Source organism: Rhinatrema bivittatum, chromosome 4 (assembly GCF_901001135.1).
Source record: "Rhinatrema bivittatum chromosome 4, aRhiBiv1.1, whole genome shotgun sequence".
Classification (NCBI taxonomy): domain Eukaryota; kingdom Metazoa; phylum Chordata; class Amphibia; order Gymnophiona; family Rhinatrematidae; genus Rhinatrema; species Rhinatrema bivittatum.
Window position 1 is genome coordinate 365,846,903 of NC_042618.1, and position 18,358 is coordinate 365,865,260.

The 18,358-nt window shown below is 46.1% G+C and overlaps 2 protein-coding genes across 2 annotated transcripts in view; both read left to right on the plus strand.

The window, feature by feature from the left end:
- The window catches only part of ISY1 (ISY1 splicing factor homolog), a 102,627-nt gene extending 85,226 nt beyond the window's left edge, over positions 1–17,401 (plus strand). Inside the window, exon 11 of the mRNA XM_029600803.1 lies at positions 15,485–17,401. Coding sequence (XP_029456663.1) covers positions 15,485–15,592 — 108 coding nt within the window. The 3' untranslated portion in view covers positions 15,593–17,401. The remainder of the gene's footprint in view (positions 1–15,484) is intronic.
- Positions 15,659–18,358, plus strand: part of LOC115091020 (haloacid dehalogenase-like hydrolase domain-containing 5) — a 77,076-nt gene continuing 74,376 nt past the window's right edge. Inside the window, exon 1 of the mRNA XM_029600802.1 lies at positions 15,659–15,791. The gene's annotated coding sequence lies outside the window, so the exon portion shown is untranslated. The remainder of the gene's footprint in view (positions 15,792–18,358) is intronic.

The window sequence follows — 18,358 nt, forward strand, 5'->3', positions numbered from 1 at the left end:
GCCCCGAATTGGCCCAGACGCCTGTGGTATGCACACAAGCGGAGGCTTCTGGTAAAGTGCCCCCTATGCCACCCTCCGCATAGGGATTTGCTCCAGCAAGGTCCAATCCTTCACGAGGACCCAACTCTGTTTTGGCTTACGGTCTGGCCCTTGAGAGGGCTCACCCAATGAAGCGTGGATATTCGGTGGCAGTAATTGCCACTTTGCAGGGTGCCCCCCTCGGACGACCAAAATCCTCATGGTTCTGCAATTTTTACAGGACGGTCCTAATAAAGGGTTGTCCCTCAACTCCTTGAAAGTCCAGGTTGCAGTTCTCTCCTGTTTCAGAGGAGAGGTGAATGGAGCCTGCCTGTTCATACATCCGGACTTGACCCATTTCCTAAAAGGGGTTAAACACCTCCAACCACCCTTAAGGTGGCCGGTCCCCCTATGGAATCTCAATCTAGTATTGGACTTTTTAGCAGGGCCTTCCTTTCGGCAGCTGCGCAGTCTGTCCCTTCGCCTGTTAACGCTGAAGACTGTATTGTTTGGCGATATGCTCGGCTCGTCGCATCTCTGAATTCTAGGCGTTGTTAGGTCGTAAGCCATTCCTCCAGTTGATTCCAGAAGTGTTACAGCTTCGCACCGTTCCATCCTTCTTGCCAAAGGTAGTCTTGGAATTTCACTTGAATCAGTCCATTTCCTTGCCATCCCTAGATAGACACAAGGACACGGAAGACTACTACCTCCTACGCCACTTAAACATCAGTAGACTATTAGCACGGTATCTGGAAATCTCGGAAACGGTGAGCAAGACGGACCACTTGTTTGTTTTTAACGGTGGAAGGAAACAAGGTGAAGCAGCTTCATGAGCTACCATAGCTCGCTGGATCCAAGGAAGTGATCACGGGAGCTTATGTAGAGGCAGGGAAGCCATTACCCTTTCAGGTTATAGCTCATTCCACTTGAGCCTAGACAGTATCCTGGGAGGAAGCTACTCTGCTGTCTCCTGTCGACATCTGCCGAACAGCGACTTGGTCTTCCTTGCACACCTTCTCCAGGATCTATCGCCTGGACGTCCAAGCCGGAGAGGATGCAGCCTGTGCAAGGGCGGTGCTAACTGGACTGCGGACAGCCTCCCATCCCATTCATGAGTAAGTTTTTGTTCATCACATTGGTCCTGAGTCCATCTGGCTATACGCTAGGAAATAGAGAAATTACTTACCTGATAATTTCATTTTCCTTAGTGTAGACAGATGGGACTCAGCATCCCACCCATGGCTGCCCATGAGGTGAATCTCTATTCCAAGAGATTACGGGTAATCTGTCACCCTATCCCTAGATCAGGGCATCTATAATATCGCTGGGATTCAGCGCTTATGTTTGGTTGAGTACAGTTATGGTCATCTGTTTTTTGTTGGGGTTTTTTTTTTTTTTAATCAAGTTTCAAGTTTTTTATCGTGTTACTATTGAAAAACTTGATTAAAATTTGATTATGTCCACAATGGCTTTTGAAGGGAATACTGAATGGCTGAGGTCACTGCAGGGGTATATCTAAGGTAAGTAATTTCTCCATTCAAAACAATTGGTTAAAACAATAATAGGTAATGTTTAATAATGGGTTTAAAAAAGGTTTGAATAAGTTCCTAGAAGAAAAATCCATAAACTGCTATTAATCAGTAAGGAATAGTAGCTTGAGATCTATTTAATGTTTAGGTACATGCCAAGTACTTGTGACTTGGATTAACCATTGTTGGAAATAGGATGCTGGGCTTGATGAATCACTGGTCTGACCCAGTATAGCAATTCTTATGTTCTTATTCCAGAATATAAACACTTCAGAAGAGGCACAATAAGAAAAGAAAATAGGGGGGACAGGGCACTAGTTCTTTTTATATTATGAACATATTAGTAACGACTGGGAGAGCAGGGAGAAACTAAATTATTGTAGGTTGCCCTGGAAAAACCTAAAAAGATTCTATAATATAGGAGACCTCCAGCACAGAGAAAAAAGTTGGATTCAAACAGAATTAGAGGCATCAGCTTGGACAGTGCACAAAGGGGAGATATTGCTCATAGATGACATCAGTTTACCAGATGTGAATTGGAGCCTACCTACTGAAGTATAAACTAAGAGTGAAAGAAGTCCTGGATGAATTCTTCAGGCAGTTAATTGAAAAGTTCATTTGAGGAAATACTATACTTGATCTGGTACTTACAAATGTAGACCATATCATGACCTCATTTTAGGGAAGTTTTAGGGATTAGTGAGATTTGATATCTTTGTTCAAGAATGTCGGTATAGAAAAATTCGAAATAAATAAATAAATAAATCATCTTTTAATGCGATTCAGTATTAGATTCTGATCTGAAGAAGGGGTCTTTCCAAGATTTTGTTCAGAGGATGGCTTAATTTTACCAGAGCACCATCCTATCATCCCGCCTGTTTGAAGCCAGCCAGAATGTTTTTGCCCTTATAGCTGTTGGCAACACTCATCCACCTTCTTTTTCCAGGAAGTGTAAAAGACAATGTGGAGCATTGCACACACTGTACTTCTTGTCAGTAAGAAGGTGGACATAATGTATTGTGTGAAGATGGTGAATAAATTTGACAGATCCTAATTTCCACACCAAAATGTGGTCAGCATATTTTTCTTAAAAAGGACCAAGAAGGTTACGAACATGCACCTGCTTTCCCTGGGCATGATTTTCAAACTCTGGATGCTTTTCAGAGAAAGTACGATCAGAATGTTATACTCTAATTACACACATTGGCCTTCAAGATTTACTAATACGATACTTGCACACAGTCCTGGAAGGAGCCCAGGATTTCACCCATTATCTCATTCAAGAGAAAAAGGCAGACGCTATCAACTATTGGAGAACAGTGAGGAGTGCCAAAAGCATCTGATTCTCAAGACTCTTGTCCTTGAGTAACACAAATCGGTTTGGATTTCAGAATTTCCATATTGAATATTCATGAAATATATTTGATCTAAAAACGAGGTTAACTTCCATAATGTGGCTGTCCTGAAAATCAGACATGAGGACTGGCATTTATTTGTTTACTAATGTGAATAAGTTATTAATCTGATGATAAGTTTCAGTGCAACTAATGACAATATGAACTACATTTCTCAGTAAATAAGTAGAGTAAGTTTAGCCACAAAAATGTGTCATCTGATGGTGCTGAGATGGAAAAGTTTTCTCAGAGGGGCGGATTTTCAGAGCCCTGCTCGCGTAAATCCGCCCAAAACCGGGCGGATTTACGCGAGCAGGGCCCTGCGCGCCGGGAAGCCTATTTTACATAGGCCTCCCGGCGCGCGCAGAGCCCCGGGACTCGCGTAAGTCCCGGGGTTCTCGGAGGGGGGCGTGTCGGGGGCGTGTCGGGGGGCGGGCCCGGTCGTCGCGGCGTTCCGGGGGCGTGTCGGCAGCGTTTTGGGGGCGGGTACGGGGGCGTGGCTACGGCCCGGGGGCGTGGCCGCGCCCTCCGTACCCGCCCCCAGGTCGCGGCCCGGCGCGCAGCAGGCCCGCTGGCGCGCGGGGATTTACGTCTCCCTCCGGGAGGCGTAAATCCCCCGACAAAGGTAAGGGGGGGTGTAGACAGGGCCGGGTGGGTGGGTTAGGTAGGGGAAGGGAGGGTAAGGTGAGGGGAGGGCAAAGGAAAGTTCCCTCCGAGGCCGCTCCGATTTCGGAGCGGCCTTGGAGGGAACGGGGGGAGGCAGCGCGGCTCGGCGCGCGCAGGCTATACAAAATCGATAGCCTTGCGCGCGCCGATCCGGGATTTTAGTGGATACGCGCGGCTCCGCGCGTATCTACTAAAATCCAGCGTACTTTTGCTTGAGTCTGATGCGCAAGCAAAAGTAGGCTGATCGCGCTTCTTTTAAAATCTACCCCAGAGTGCAGAAAGACTATGAAAGTCTCTCTGAGCATGCATGGACCTTCCCACTCAACAGCCCGAAATCCTCGAAGATGACGCACTTTCATAATCACTGCTGGAGATGCCTCAGGCCTTCCTTCAACATGACAAACTATGCCCATTTTGTGCGCATGTCTCTCAGGGCTAGGAGATCCAGAGGCACATGCTCTACTTCCTAGAATCTCCTTACACTTTGTCATATGCAAACAGGGGAAAGCCTACATTTGCAGAGGGACATTCACCCAAGATAAAGAAGGCAAAGTTCTTTCATGCTTGGAGCCAGGACTTGACACAGTCTTGACACAAGTGCCGTTCACCCTCCAGTAAAGAGGGAGGTAAGTTGAATTCTTCCATGCCAAAGGATATCGGTGTGGAACAAGAGAGAAGAGGCTCTCTGGGCTGATGATCACTGGCTCAGTCCTCCAAATTTCATGGCACAGAAATAAGATCAGCATGGGAGTTGTCACTATCCGCTGAATCTCTTTTCAGCATAGACAGCTGGTGCCATTGACTAACGTGGTGTTGATGCCTTGTTGGTATAAAATCATCTTGGCACCAATGTTTTCCCCTTCAGTATCAAGTAGATAAAAAAGGCTGGAAATACTCTAGCAAAATCTTGGCTGAGAGGGGGGGAAAGTCTTCAATAAAAATGTCAGTTTTGGTCCCAGAATCAGATGGTCCCTCTCTGGGAATTCCTTCTGCTCCAATGGACCATCAACTTCTTAAGAAAATGTGTGAAGTCTTTGTAAAGAATTATTTTACTGATATGCTGAAGTTGCCCCCTCCTGCTTCATTCAGCAAAAGTGTCCTCTGTTTTGGACACCTTGGCTTCAGAGCTGTATATCAAATCCACTATTCTGCCATATCAACACACAGATGAAATGGTCCAAACCTACTCAGTATCTCAGGAGGTTTTGTCCTTGACAGGAGAAGAACTCTATCAAAATATCTGATTCCAGAAAAGGCTCTTTCCCTGTACGTACCCAGATCAGTCCAGACTCCTGGGTTTGCCGCCCCCCCCCAGCAGATGGAGACAGAAGTTTACTAAACAAACTCCTCCTCATATAGGCTGGTGCCACCTACAGTCTGGCAGTATTCTTCTGTCTCCAGCAGGTGGAGGACATGCCAAACCTACAGTCTGATGGGGCCTAGACTAGGGTTTTAGTTAGGCAAGAATTTAAACAAACTTTAACCAAAATTTAAAAAAAAAAAAAGTTTTAGGGACAAGTTCGTTGGAGACCGACCGCAGTGTGTTCCTGCAGGTCACGGTCTCTTGCCTCCCGGGGGGGGTTGCGAGGTCCTGAGGGGGACCATCCTCCCTGGTTACAGAGGATGGGTGTTGGGAGTTGAGGACCCGTGTTTGCCAACACACCTTACCACTGGGGGTGATACCGGGGAGCCCGGCCCACTCCCCCCAGTGGATTCAGGACCCAGGCGGCTGGACAGGTACCTTTCAAAAAAAAAAAAAAAAATTTTTTTTCTTCTTTCCTGCATTTCGTCTCCCGTTGTCCCTCCGTTCGTGGTGGGATAGTTAGGCACCGTTTCGCCGTGTTTTCGGGGGGGGGGGGGGGGTGGTAGGTGTTAGTTTTGTTTGCCTGCCCGACCATGCCACGTCCGGCCGCGTGTCGGACCTGTGGCGCAGCGTGAGCGTGCGAGAGTCTTTGTGCTGCCTGCGCCTCCGGAGGTGAAGGTGCCTCCGTGCCACCAAAATGGGTGGTCCTACAGGTCCAGACACTGATGGGAGCATATGGGGAGCTGCCTGCCGCGATTCCTGACCCCGGGAAGCGCGGGAACGGGCGCCATTTTGGGTCCCTCGGGGTCGGCGATCCCGATGGCAGCCACTATTTTGTCTCCTTTGGGGATAGGGGACGCTGCAGTGCAGGCGTTTACAGGGGAGGAGGGCCTTCCCCCGAGTTTGTCTCTTCAACGCAGAGTCCCCAAGGGGGACAGACCTGCGCCTAGTGACAGAGTAACTGTGAATGCTCCAGTGGCACAGGACACGGATGATATGTCTTCAGAGTCCTCTTTTTCTTCGGATTTCGTCCTTCTAATGCATAAGGCCTTTAAGGCCCGGAGGGCACATAAGAGAAAATCCCCTCCCCTGGAATCCCAGCCCCTTCCTACAAAACGGCCTCGGGGCCCTCCTAATGCAGGGACCTTGGCTGACCAGAGACCAGAGCCCCTAAGGACCCTGGTGCCTGACCCTGAGCCTTCCTCAGATTGAGGAATCGGAGGACCCGGACAAACGGGAGTTACCTCCTCAGCCCCTCAGGGGGTGGAGGGAGAGGCCGAGACGCAGCAGGGCGGGCTCTGAGGGGTTCATGGGGCGGACGGGGATGATCGAAGGTGGTCCGGCTGTTTCGCAGGGATGAGTTAGGGCCTCTCATTCCGGCTATTTTGGGGGAGCTCGGGATTCAGCTGCCTCAGGTGGAGTCACGCCTAGGAGCTACGGACCCTGTGGTCCTGGGTTTCTGGGGGCCGCCTTCGTCTTTCCCTTTTCATTTTTCAGCCATAGATTTGCTGTTTAAGGAGTGGGACATTCTGGATTTGGGGCTGAAGTTGGCGAAGGCGATGGACAAGTTATACCCCTTGCCCGAGGAGGCTTTGGAACTTTTGCGGGTTCCTACGGTGGATTCAGCAGTGGCGGTGGTCACGAAGAAGACCATCATCCAGGTTACGGGGGGCATGGCCCTTAAGGACGTGCAGGATCGTAAACTGGAAGTCCAGCTTAAAAAGATTTTTGAGGTTTCTGCCCTAGGGATCCGGGTAGTGATGTGTAGCAATTTTTTATTGAGGGCAGGTCTATGCTGGGTACAGCAGCTACTGGCCAATGACTCTGTCACAGGAGGAAGTTCTTCAGGCGGTATTAGTCAATACCCGCGCCGCAGCGTTCTGTAATATCTGTAGTGGATGAATCGATGATTTAGGTAGGCCTAACATAGTAGAATTGCAGTAATCAATACCTGTAAATAACATCACCTGAAGTACATATCTAAAATTGTCTCTAGAAAGTAACGGTTTCAAACGTTTAAGCATCCTCAATTTACCGAAGCCTTCATTAACTTTCTTTTTGATATGAGCCTTTAGGTTCATCTCAAAATCTATAAGTAAACCTAAATTCCTAGCCACATCGACCAGTTTAAAACAAGTATCATCATTTAGCACTACAGATTTCTGTTCTGAAAACACATTTTTCCTATCTAAAACCATAAATACTGACTTATCTAAATTTAAAATTAATTTCAATTGAATTAACAATTGACTAATGATGATCAAATACATCTGAATGCTTTTAAAAGTGTCTTCTAGACTCCCTACAATTGGAATTAAAATTTGGATATCATCTGCATAGACATAATAGATGAGATTAAGACCAGTTAAAAGATGACACAATGGCAATAAATATTAAAAAGGGTCGCGGAGAGGGCGGAACCCTGTGGTACTCCGGTTTCTAAGTCTATTTTAGCAGACATCTTATTTTTAATTTTTACTGAGAAAGTCCTATTATCTTGTGGTACCCAAGAAGGAAGGAACCCTTTGTCCTATTCTCGATTTTGAGTGGGTCAACAGATGTCTACGGATTCCTCGATTCCGAATGGAAACTCTACGGTCCGTCATTGCATCGGTGTGACGGGGGGAATTTCTAGCCTCGCTGGATCTCACCTGCACATCGCCATCCGTGCAGATCAACGTTATTTAAGGTTCTTCGTTTTGGGGTGCCACTATCAATTCTGCGCTCTGCCGTTCGGCCTCACCACGGCACCCAGGACTTTCACCAAGGTCGTGGTAGTGGTGGTAGTGCAGCTCCGCAAGGAGGGATACCTAGTACATCCGTATTTGGACGATTGGCTGATTAGGACGAAGTCGGAATTGCGGTGCCAGGAAGTGATCACTCATGTACTACAGTTGCTAAAGTCGTTAGGTTGGGTAGTCAACCCGGTCACCTGATCCCCTCCCAATCATTGGAGTTTTTGGGAGCTCTGTTCTGGTGGCAGGGTACAGTGTCCCTCATGGAGGAACGCCGGGTTACACTTCAGCGGCAAGTACGGGCCGTGCTAGCCAATCCCTCTCCAATTGTTTGGGATTACTTGCAGGTACTGGGTTCCATGACTTCGACTCTGGAGTTGGTCCCTTGGGCCTTCGCTCATATGCGACCTTTACAGTCAGCTTTACTCTCCCGCTGGAACCCTGTCTCAGAACAGTTCCATATTGGGTTACCTCTGACAGGTTCAGCTCGTTCCAGCCTGACCTGGTGGCTCAACCCGGACAACTTACGGCGGGGAGGACCTCTGGTCATTCCGGACTGGACGGTGGTCACCACAGATTCCAGCCTTTATGGTTGGGGAGCGGTCTGTCAGAGGACGTCCATGTAGGGCAGGTGGTCCACACAGGAGGCTCGGTGGTTTATCAGTTGGCTGGAGACCAGAGTGGTGAGGTTGGCACTGCAGGCATTCCTGCCGATTCTCAGCGGCAAGTTGGTGCGCATTCTGTCTGACAATGCGATCACAATGGCCTACATCAACCGTCGGGGGGGGGGGAACCAGAAGTCAACCAGTAGCATTGGAAGCTCGGTTACTGATCGCTTGGGCGGAACACAATCTGTTCAGCATAGCGGCCTCTCACATTGCCAGGATCGACAACGTGCGAGCAGACTACCTCAGTCGACATTACCTAGATCCCGGAGAATGGGAACTTGCAGACGAAGCCTTTCATCACATTTGTACCCATTGGGGAACACCTTGGATGGATCGAACGGCAACGTTTTGGAACACCAAGGCACCGCAATTCTTTGCCCGGCGTAGGGAGCCATGCGCGGAGGGCGTGGACGCGTTGGTTCTCTCCTGGCCACAAGAAATACTACTGTATGTTTCCTCCTTGGCCTCTCATCGGACGAAATCTTCGCAGGATAGAAGTGCATCCGTCTGAGGTCATTCTCGTCGCTCCTGAATGGCCGAGGCGTCCATGGTTCGCGGATCTGATCAATCTGGCGATCGACAGTCCCCTGAGGTTCCCGGACCTGCCGGATCTACTCCACCAGGGTCCAGTTTATTTCGATTAGGTCGAATGCTTTTGTCTAGCAGTATAGCTTTTGAGAGGAAACGTTTGACATCCCAGGGGTATTCGGATGCGGAGATATCTACCATGTTACAGTCCCGTAAGGTTTCCAGTTCCTTATCTTATGTCAGGGTCTGGAAGGTTTTCGATACTTGGCGTCTCGCCAGAGGAGTTCAGTCTACCCAGGCCGGAGTCTCGGAGGTGTTGAGCTTCCTTCAAGAGGGTTTATCAAAGGATTGTCCTGGAGTTCGTTACGAGTGCAGGTGGTCGCGATTGGTTCCCTGCGCAGTAACATACGTGGACTAAGCCTGACGGCACACCCGTTTTTTATGCGGGGTAAAGCAATTGAGACCTCCTGTACGGGATCCATGACAGTCTTGGAATTTAAATTTGGTCCTCAAAGCCTTGTGTTCGGCACCTTTTGAGCCTTTGCGTAGGGTGATGTTGAAAGATCTCATCTTGAAGGTTGTATTTTTGGTGGCTATTGCCTCCACTCGCCGACTATCAGAGCTTCAAGCGTTGTCGTGTAGGGAGCCCTTTTTGAGGACCTCTGATTTGGGTGTTTCCTTGCGTACTGTTCCATCCTTTCTACCCAAGGTGGTGTCTTCTTTCCACTTGAATCAGTCAGTGGAACTGCCAGCTTTCTCTGAACAAGACAGGTCGGACCCCGCGTTTAAGGAGTTAAAGAAGTTGGATGTTTGCAGAGCTTTGCTCCGCTACCTGGAACTTACAAATGGTTCAGGGTATCTGATCATCTATTTGTACTCTGGAGTGGACCTCGTCAGGGTAATATGGCTTCCAAGACCACGATAGCTCGTTGGTTAAAGGAAACCATTAATTCGGCTTATCTGTTAAGAGGTCGACCATTGCTGGTGGGACTTCGGGCACACTCTACTCGATCTCAGGCTGCTTCCTGGGCAGAAAGTCATCAGGTGTCGCCAGAGGAAATCTGTAGGGCGGCTACATGGAAGTCTCTTCACACCTTTGCTAGACAATACCGTTTGGATGTTCAGGAGCCTGGGACAGGGACGTTCGGATCTGGGGTACTGCGTGCGGGCCTCTCCGGATCCCATCCCAAGTAGATAACGCTCTGGTACATTCCAGGAGTCTGGACTGATCCGGGTATGTACAGGGAAAGGAAAATTAGTATCCTTACCTGATAATTTTCATTCCTGTAGTACCACGGATCAGTCCAGAGTTCCGCCCTGATTTGGGGTTTTATCACTTTGGAGAGTCCCCGCTATTGTATTTCTGTCGCCTTTCTTGCAGATCGATTTGTTGTTCGACAGCACGTGGTTTCTGATCCCCGCTGGGGGTTCCATGAGTCCATTTTTTCCGGTGGTTCGGTTACTATATATAGTTAGTTGGGGTTTTTATAATCCATTCTGCTTTGACATTAAGTAATACTGCCAGACTGTAGGTGGCACCAGCCTATATGAGGTGGAGTTTGTTTAGTAAACTTCTGTCTCCATCTGCTAGGGAGGGGGCCAAACCCAAGAGTCTGGACTGATCTGTGGTACTACAGGAACGAAAATTATCAGGCAAGGATACTAATTTTCCTTTTATTTCCACTGCCTCACTCTTTTTGTTCAGGAGACTAATAATCGCAGGTCTTCCATCTGATCCTTTCCCTTGGCGGCCTAGCAGTACATCTCCACTTGAATATATATTCTACCCAACCTTTGCGCAGAAAATGGATAATGAAATTCCTTTTAGATTGCAGGAAGAATCAGAACCAAATGAAGATATCTTTGAGTTACTTAAATACATTCCACATCTAGGCAGATAGTGGCAGTTCCAGTGCACAGGCTGCTTCAGGAACTTCAGCTTAGAATGTGGCAAACACCAGTATCCATTCTCCCTATATCAGTAAAGTTAGATCTAAAATACAGAGTTCAGCCATTTCCAAGACATGATACAGTTTAACTCCTCATCACGTAGTAGAGAGATCGGCCTTAAGAAAGGTAAAGTATTCTAAGATGCATTCCAACACCCGTCTTGCGGGCCGATACAGTAAAGTCCGCTCTCCTGGCACACGCGATTCACTATTTAAATTAGGTCCGGCGGTAGATCCGGGTAAAAGGAGGCGCTAGGAACACTAGTGCGTCCCTAGCGCCTCCTTTTTGACAGGAGCGGCGGCTGTCAGCGGGTTTGACAGCCGATGCTCAATTTTGCCGGCGTCTGTTCTCGAGCCCGCTGACAGCCACGGGCTCGGAAACCGGACGCCGGCAAAATTGAGCGTCTGGTTTTCAGCCCGACAGCCGCAGGCCGAATTCATATATTTTTTTTTTTAACTTTTTTTTTACACTTCGGGACCTCCGACTTAATATCGCTATGATATTAAGTCAGAGGGTGCACAGAAAAGCAGTTTTTACTGCTTTTCTGTGCACTTTCCCGGTGCTGGAAGAAATTAGCGCCGACCTTTGGGTCGGCGCTAATTTCTGAAAGTAAAATGTGCGGCTTGGCTGCACATTTTACTTTCTATATCCCGCGCGCATACCTAATAGGGCCATCAACATGCATTTGCATGTTGAGGGCGCTATTAGGTGCCGCGGGTTGGACGCGCCTTTTCCTCCCCTTACTGAATAAGGGGTAAGGGAAAACGCGCATCCAATAGCAGGCTAACAGTGCGCTCCGTTGGAGCGCACTGTACTATATCAGCCTGTTGGTAAGGGTGCCAGGATGCTTGACATGTCAAAAAGTGACTTCCAAGGGGGCTATGCTAAGCTCCAGAATAATAGCTCATTAGTTGCATATGATTCAATGTATATGCACATTGATCTACAAAAATTATCTTTAGCAGTAGTACTTCTGATAGATAAGATGCACTGCTTCATTCTTCCTATTCAAGACTGTGGCAAACATCTAATAAGTTTGGCATATGTTGCCTACAACATTATTTCTAGGACTATGTCAGTAGCCATTGGATCCAGAAGCTTTGCTTGGTATAGTGCACCTGAGCTTCATGAGAAAATACACAAAAATTTAAGATGCTCCGTGCACGGTTGATGACTTTTTTTTTTCCCGGAGAGAAAGTAAAGGAAATCGTGAATGTTATTAAGGATCACTGTGCTACTCTCCTTAACCTTCCAACAGCTATGACAGAGCAACAGTCTACTCCTAGAAAGACTCAACCTCAAATCTATAGAAGTCAATATTACTACCAAAGAAGGAAGATACCAGCAGTACACATATCCTTGTTTCCAATAACAGCAGCAGCAAAACAGGCCACATAATAGAGAGAGAAGGTAACCTAAACCTCTACAATGCAGCATGGATTCACCAGGGGAAGGTCCTTTCAAACACATCTGATTTTTTTTTTTTATTGGGTGACTAGAGAATTGGATCAAGGAAGAACACTTGATGTGATCTGCTTGGATTTCAGCAAAGCTTTTGATACACTCCTGCATTAGGAGATTCTTGAATAAAATAAGAAGCTTGGGAGTGGGCGCCAAAGTGGTGGAGTGAATTACAAACTGGTTGACTGACAGGAGACAGCATGTAATGGTAAATGGAATCTACTGTGAAGAAAGAACATTAAGTGGAGTGCTTCAAGGATAAGTTTTGGGACCAGTCCTTTTCAGTAACTTTGTGAATGACATTTCGGAGGGGATAAGAGGAAAAGTTTGCCTTTTTGCGGATGATGCTAAGATCTGCAACAGAGTGGACATGCCTGAAGGAGTAGAGAATGAAAAGTGATATAACAAAGCTTGAAGAGTGGTAGAAGGTTTAGCAGATGAGATTCAATGCCAAGAAGTATAGAGTCATGTATCAGGGGTGTAATAAACCAAAGAAAGCTGTATGCGATGGGGTGTGAAAGACTGATGTGCACAGACTAAGAAAGGGAACTTGGAGTAATAGTGTCTGGTGATCTGAAAGTGGTAAAGCAGTGTGACAGTGATGGCTAAAGCCAGAAGGATGCTGGGCTGCATAGAGAAAGGGGTAACCAGTAAGAAAAAGGATGCGATAAAGCCCTTATACAGGTCCTTGGTGAAACCTCACCTGGAGTATTGTGTTCAGTTTTGGAGAAGAAGTGGTCCAGAGAAAGCAGCCAAAATGGTGTGGGGTCTGTATCAAAGAGGATAGACTGAAGGATCTAAATATGTATACCCTGGAGGAGAGGAGGTGCAGGGCAGATATGCAGACCTTCAAATACCTGAAAGGTATTAATAATGCACAAACTTCAAACCTTTTCTGTTGTAAAGGTAACTGCAGAACTAAGTGTCACGAAATGAAATTCCAGGGGGGTCGATTCAGAACCAATATCAAGGAAATATTTCTTTACAGAGAGGATGGTGGATGCCTGGAATGCCCTCCTGGAAGAGGTGGTGAGGACAAAAACAGTAAATGAAGTCAAGACTATGGGGATAAACATTGCAGATCCCTAGAGGCTAGATGTTAGACATGAAGAAGGGGGTGCATGGGGGTAACCTGCATGGAGAGGCAGTTACTACCCTTAATGGAAGGCATGGGGATAACTTGCACGGAGTGGCAGTTACAACCAATAACAGAAAGCACGGGGTAACCTGCATGGAGCAGCAAGTTAATACCTTGAGCAACTTGCTGGACAGATTGGACGGACCACTTGGTCTTTATCTGCTGTCATTACTGTATAAGGGAGTCCCACTCATTGTGCAATGGTGACACACAGTGGCCAGATTTAGGGCCCATAATTGCAGGGTTCCAGGAGAAGTTCTGGTACATGGCCCTTTTCAAGGACATTTGCTGCATAACTAGACTAAAGTAAGTTGAGGGGCTTTAAAATGGTGGTGGTGGTGGGAAATCCCCAGGTAACTACAAATGAAAGCTTAAGGTACCTGATCCTAGTCCTGATTTCCAAAGGATCAGGAAGAAACTTCTGTGTCTTAAAAAAAAATCAAGCGTTTCAGAACAATAGAAAGAGTTGTAATATTTTGGAGTTGTTCGTCGTTCTTCACTGGTTTAAAAATGAGATGCAGAATGTTCTGCTTATCAAGCTAGATTAATTCAATGCTAATTATAAATGTTTTTGTTATGGTTTCTTGTATGTTTCACCTAGATTTAACAAGTGCATCACTTGAAATATGTTGACTGTTGAAAACCTAGCATTGTAAAAACTGATTGTAATGTTGTAAATGATGGCAGATAAATATCAAAATAGCCCATCAGGTCTGCCCAGTTGAGATTTGTACACTTTTGGTAGATATATAAATTCCCAGGTGCAACCCAACACAAATTCTGCCCTTTTCCATGCCTTTTACCTGACCTCTCAAATCTCTTCCCACCACTGCCCTCCCATATCTGTCTCAAGCATGCCCAAAATTAGTAATAGTGATGGCCTCCTCCACTTCCACTGGTAAGCCTTTTCAGGCCTTGCCATCTTAATTGTTTCTTCCAAGACCAATATTGAAGCCTACACTCAAGCCCCCTTCAATGTCTTATAAACAAGTTATCTTTTTAGTAATTTCCATTGCCACCAAGGTTAATGAGGCTATTATAAAATTAAAAAAATCTGATGGTCTTATTGTTATTATTGGAGTTTGGGTTTCAACCACAGTTCCTTTATGCAGCCTGATGCTGTTTGTACCACTGTTGTTTAGGGCTGTAACCACTGTTCTTTGCAGGTTACCTCTGTGCTTTCTTGGAGGCCCAATGCAATCGTATCCCTGCAGTTTAGGGTTGTAACTTGTTTAATGAAACAAAATTTACCTTTAACACAGTATAATGCAGTTTTAGGATGGCCCTTTGGCAGCAGTGCTGGGCCAAAGATCAGAATTTGATTGCTGAATTCTACTCCTCTTGCTCGAGCCAGCTCAGGCTGGCAGACACTGCAGAGACAGCATTTCACAGCCCTTGAGATGGAGGGAGTCCCATGCATTTTGCAACAAGGATTCCTGTTAGCTAGCTCAAGACTGTCCTTGTGCTGGGCTCCAAAGCAAACTGTAATCTATACCTCTTAGGAAGAAGTGTCACTAAGATGACAGGGCTGAATGGGAGGGGAATAAAATTAATGAAAAAAATCCCTGAATAATTGTGAATAAGTGCACCTTAGGTTAGGTGGGGCAGGTTCTGATTCACCTGACAGACCAAAGGAGCAGGATCAAGCTGCCCGGCTGAAAAAAAAACAATAAAATGTAGCCCTTAACTGCTAGTGACATTTTTATTGCAAATCTTGGGATTAACATTGGTGCATAATGCCAGTTTAGCCCCACATTTCCATATCTGGAAGTCAGCCCAGAAATGCTAAGAGTTTGAGGAAGCCATAAACTGACAAGTTATTACAGGAGCAGACTAAGAGCTTGATTTGCAAAGGCTTTTCTCCCATTTTGTGTCTATGGGAAGAAAGCTTAGTAAATCAGGCTGTAAGAGTTTAAGTATGACTTTGAGTTTTGTACTTCAGTATGCCCAGATGAGAAAGGCGATAGGGTGTGCATGCAAATCTCATTACAGTTTGCACTGTCAGTACTATCCTTCTAGTAACTATAGTCTCGAGAGTTCCAGTGACAGTCAGATTGTAAACTGATGCTTTTCCCATATTTTTTGTACTTGCAGATTGAAGAGGCTCTCGTGCGGAGAAAGAAAATAGAGCTTTTACAAAAGTACGCCAGCGAAACCCTCATGGCACAAAGTGAAGAAGCTAAATGCCTCCTTGGGATTTAGCATCCTTTTGCTATTAAAGTATTTTACTTTGCAGAAAATGAAACCTTTGTTAACAGAAATCTGAAAATCTGAATAACCCTGCTGATGTTTCTACAAAACTAAGCCCAGTGGTTAACATGGGCTGACTTGCTGAAAATATGAACTTGTTTACCAGCATGGTTGCTCTTTCGTCACAATTTCCAGACAAAGAATAACTCAGGTCTGTTTTATTTTCTGTTCTCAGTATGGAAGTGCTTCATTTAGGCTGTGGGAAAACTTTGTTTTGGGGGCTTTTGTCCTTGTAGCAAAGCCTGGGTTTCCCATCCGATTTGTCCCTGGCTTTTTTTTTTTTAAACTTTTCTAAGGTTGACCATTGAAACGGGGACTAGACTGTTGCCTTGAGTGCCAAAATGGAGATTAACCAACAGGGAATTACACCAGGATTGATGTGACTGTTGCTCTCCATTATTTTCTGAGACAATTTCACAACATACTAATCTGTGAACCAGGTCTACTAAATGCTATAAGTTATGTTCTCCTGGCAACAAAGACTGCATAGCTGTAGCTATATTTGATTTCTGAAATCAGGAAAATTAGAGTATAAAGTTTTCTAAAGTAATGTAAAATTAACCTCTATTTATTGTCTAAACCAGACAATTGTAAAAATAACGTGCTGCTGTTCTCTTTTGTTTTTTTGTTTGTTCGTGTTTGATGACTCATTGCTGAATATTTTGGCAGCTATTTTGTAAATACTTTTATAATATCAATTCAGTGAGAAACATTTTGAAATTTTTTTTAAATACAAAGAACAGTCTGTATTTTTAAGCTTGCTTAAATGTTTTCTTTCCTTTTCTGTCTGAGAGAAAAATTGCTAAATTTATAGATGTCTTAAGGGAAAAGCAGTTTTAAACCAACTGTTGAAGAAATTGCCTCTGGGCAGCAAGCACAGAGAGCTATATAGTTAGAATATTGACAGTATGTTGAAAGTCTCAACTCTTTATGCGGTAAAGAAAAAAAAATAGAATGTTAAGAACTATTCAGAAAGGAATAGAGAACAAAACTGTAAATCTATGGTGCGACCGCACCTTGAGTATTACGTGAGGAACTAGAAAAGGTGCAGAGAAGGGGGAGAATGGAAAGACTCCCTTATGAAAAAAAGGCTAAATAGTATGGAGAAGAGACATCAGATGTGATATAATAGAGGTTTATAAAATCATGAGTGAGGTAGAACAGATTTATTTATTTTATTTAAAATTTCTTAATATTCTGCTTTCTTCAGTTTCAGTTGATTAAAAGCAGTTGTACATGTCTAAAAATATTTTTAAAAAAGCATAAAATATCACAGATAAGAGGACAGATACTCATATAGCCTTTTAAAACACAGTGCCTTCAACTGTATAGCAAACTAAGTTATTTACTCTTTCAGGTAGTAGAAGGAATAGGGGACATTCCATGAAACAAATTGAAGATTCTCTGTCGACAAGCAGGGTTGAATTAGCTATGACATGGAGTGACATCATTTGATGACACCAAATGGACCCTTCTCTCATAGCTGATAGAGCTTTTGCTCTACTGAGCATGCAAGGGAGTTCCCACATGGATGCTGCCTAATAAGCCCCTCAGTAGTTTTTCCTCCAAGTTCCTGCATGGATGTGTATTTTCTCTCTCTCACCCCCTCCACTTTACGTTTTGGTATCTAGAAACGTTTGATCTCAACTTGTTCGAGTTGCCTCGCTGCCTCAGCAGCTCCTCAATAGTGCTTTTAACTGTTACAACAACAAAAAAAAAAAAAAAGAGGTAAAGTTATTATGTCCAGCTCCAAGAAGGACACACACAGTGTCTTCAAATACTGTGTGTGTAGCCAGAAGATGTCCTTAAACTGTTATAAGTTTCTGGGGCCAGACCACGATGCAGTTAATTGTAATGATTGTAGCCGGATGAAACCAAAGTTCCAGAGGAACAGGGTCTGGAACAGAACTTTCCAAAGTGTATGTCGCGACGCTTTAGTGTGTCGCCTGCAGTGTGCCGGTGTGTCGCGCAAGCCCGGTGCACATGACACACCGGCAAGTGGGAGCCAATGCGGCCGCCGGTGGACCTCATCCCACTGGCGGCTGAGCAGTGTAGTTTTGCTGGGTTGGGCTGTGCTGTGTCCCAGAGACACACAGCAGGAAGATTGGTAGGGCCGTGGTGGAGCTCACATCACCACGGCCCGAAGAAAAAGGGCACTTCTAAACATGCAGGTGCTCCGCCTCCTTCCTGCCCACGCGGCCCCGGAAGAAAAATGTTGCCAGAGCCGCACGGGCAGAAAGAAGGAGGAGGAGCATCAGCCGCGTGCAGAAGAGGAGCAGCGTTGTTGCAGCGTGCGAGAAGAGAAGGCGGCCCGGTAGCAGGGCCCTCACCGCGGATCGGCCCGAAAAGATCAGGGCCGCCGCTGCTGCTGCTGAGGATCGGCCCGAGAAGATCAGGGCTGCTGCAGATTGGCCTGAGAAGATCAGGGCCGCTGCTGCTGCTGCTGCGGATCGGCCCGAGAAGATCAGGGCCGCCGCTGCTGCGGATTGGCCCGAGAAGATCAGGGCCGCTGCAGAGCCCATCCTGCAGCGACCCGTGACGAGGAGGCCCCAGAGGTAAGAGAGAGGCTGAGGGACCGTAGAGTGTGTGTATGAGATGAGTTGAGAGATTGGGTGCGTGTATGAGGTGAGTTGAGAGATTGGGTGCGTGTATGAGGTGCGTTGAGAGATTGGGTGTGGGAGTGAGGACCTGAATGTTTGCAGAGACAGCATGTGAGAG